The sequence below is a fragment of the Oxyura jamaicensis genome, unplaced genomic scaffold, assembly GCF_011077185.1.
Source record: "Oxyura jamaicensis isolate SHBP4307 breed ruddy duck unplaced genomic scaffold, BPBGC_Ojam_1.0 oxyUn_random_OJ72756, whole genome shotgun sequence".
In the NCBI taxonomy this organism is placed as follows: Eukaryota; Metazoa; Chordata; class Aves; order Anseriformes; family Anatidae; genus Oxyura; species Oxyura jamaicensis.
The window spans coordinates 1-1119 of record NW_023311222.1 but is presented as its reverse complement, the minus strand read 5'-3'; the positions used below and the strand labels follow the sequence as shown (position 1 = coordinate 1119).

The window sequence follows — 1119 nt, the reverse complement described above, 5'->3', positions numbered from 1 at the left end:
CCCCCCCCCCCCCCCCAGAGCTCAGGGCACCCCAAAAGCCATCCTGACACCCGCTGGGCACCCAACGGGCCCCAAGCTGGCACAGAGCCCTACCGAGCACCCTCCAGAGCCCCTGGGTGCCCAGCACCCCCCCACCCCAGAGCCTTTCCCAGGGCCTCGGGCACCCCATTCCTCCTCCTGGACCCCCCTAAGGAGGCCGATGACCCCCCCCCCAGGTTCCCACCCCTGCCAGCCCAATGCCCTCGGGGGTGCCCCCGGCCCCTCACCGTCCCAGGGCGGTGGCACCCACTTCTCCGTCTCCCTGCTCGGGTACATGATGGCGCCGGCGTACTGCTGCGCCCAGTCCACATCGGGCTGCCACTGCCGGGCCCTGGGGGACCGACGGGGGTCACAGCGGGACAGGAAGGCCCAAGCCCGGCCCCCGATCCCAGACCCTGATCCCTGACCCCACACCCAGGCCCCAGATCCCAGTCCGAGACCCCGACCCCAGACCCCAGGCTCCAGATCCCAGATCTCCAACCCCCAGCCCCAGACCGCAGGCCCCCAGACCCCAAATCTCAAGCCCAGACCCCAGGTCCTGACCCCAGGCCCTAGACCCCAGATCCCAGGCCCCAGGTCCTGGCCCCAGACCCCAAATTCCAAACCCCAGACCCAGGTCCTCGACCCTCGACCCCAGGTCTCTCTCTCTGGGATCTGGGATCCGACCCCAGATCTCATACCCCAGATCCCCGACCCCCAACCCCAAACCCCAGCCCCAGACCCCCAAACCCCGACCCTAGACCCAGGCCCCCAGACCCCAAACCCCGACCCTAGACCCAGGCCCCCAGACCCCAAACCCCAAGCCCTGACCTCTGGCCCTAAGCCCCAAACCCCGGACCCCAGGTCCCAGCCCCAGGCTCCAGGCCCCTGACCCCCGACCCCAGACCCCCAGCCCCAGGTTCCCAACCCTCGACCCCAAGCCCTAGACCCCAGGCCTCCGACCCCAGGCTCCAGGCCCCAGGCCTCCGACCCCAAACCCCAACCCCAGACCCCAGGCCCAGCCTCCAGCCCCCAGGTCCTCGACCCCCGGCCCCTGACCCAGGCACCAGGTCCCAGACCCCAGATCCCAAATCCCAGACC

At 70.8% G+C, this 1119-nt stretch overlaps 1 protein-coding gene across 1 annotated transcript in view; it reads right to left on the bottom strand.

The window, feature by feature from the left end:
• NDUFS2 (NADH:ubiquinone oxidoreductase core subunit S2) overlaps window positions 1–513 on the bottom strand; it is a gene marked incomplete at its 5' end in the record, with an annotated part of 4790 nt that extends 4277 nt beyond the window's left edge. Inside the window, one exon of the mRNA XM_035314471.1 lies at window positions 267–513. Coding sequence (XP_035170362.1) covers window positions 267–513 — 247 coding nt within the window. The remainder of the gene's footprint in view (window positions 1–266) is intronic.
• Between the last annotated feature and the right edge of the window lie 606 nt (window positions 514–1119).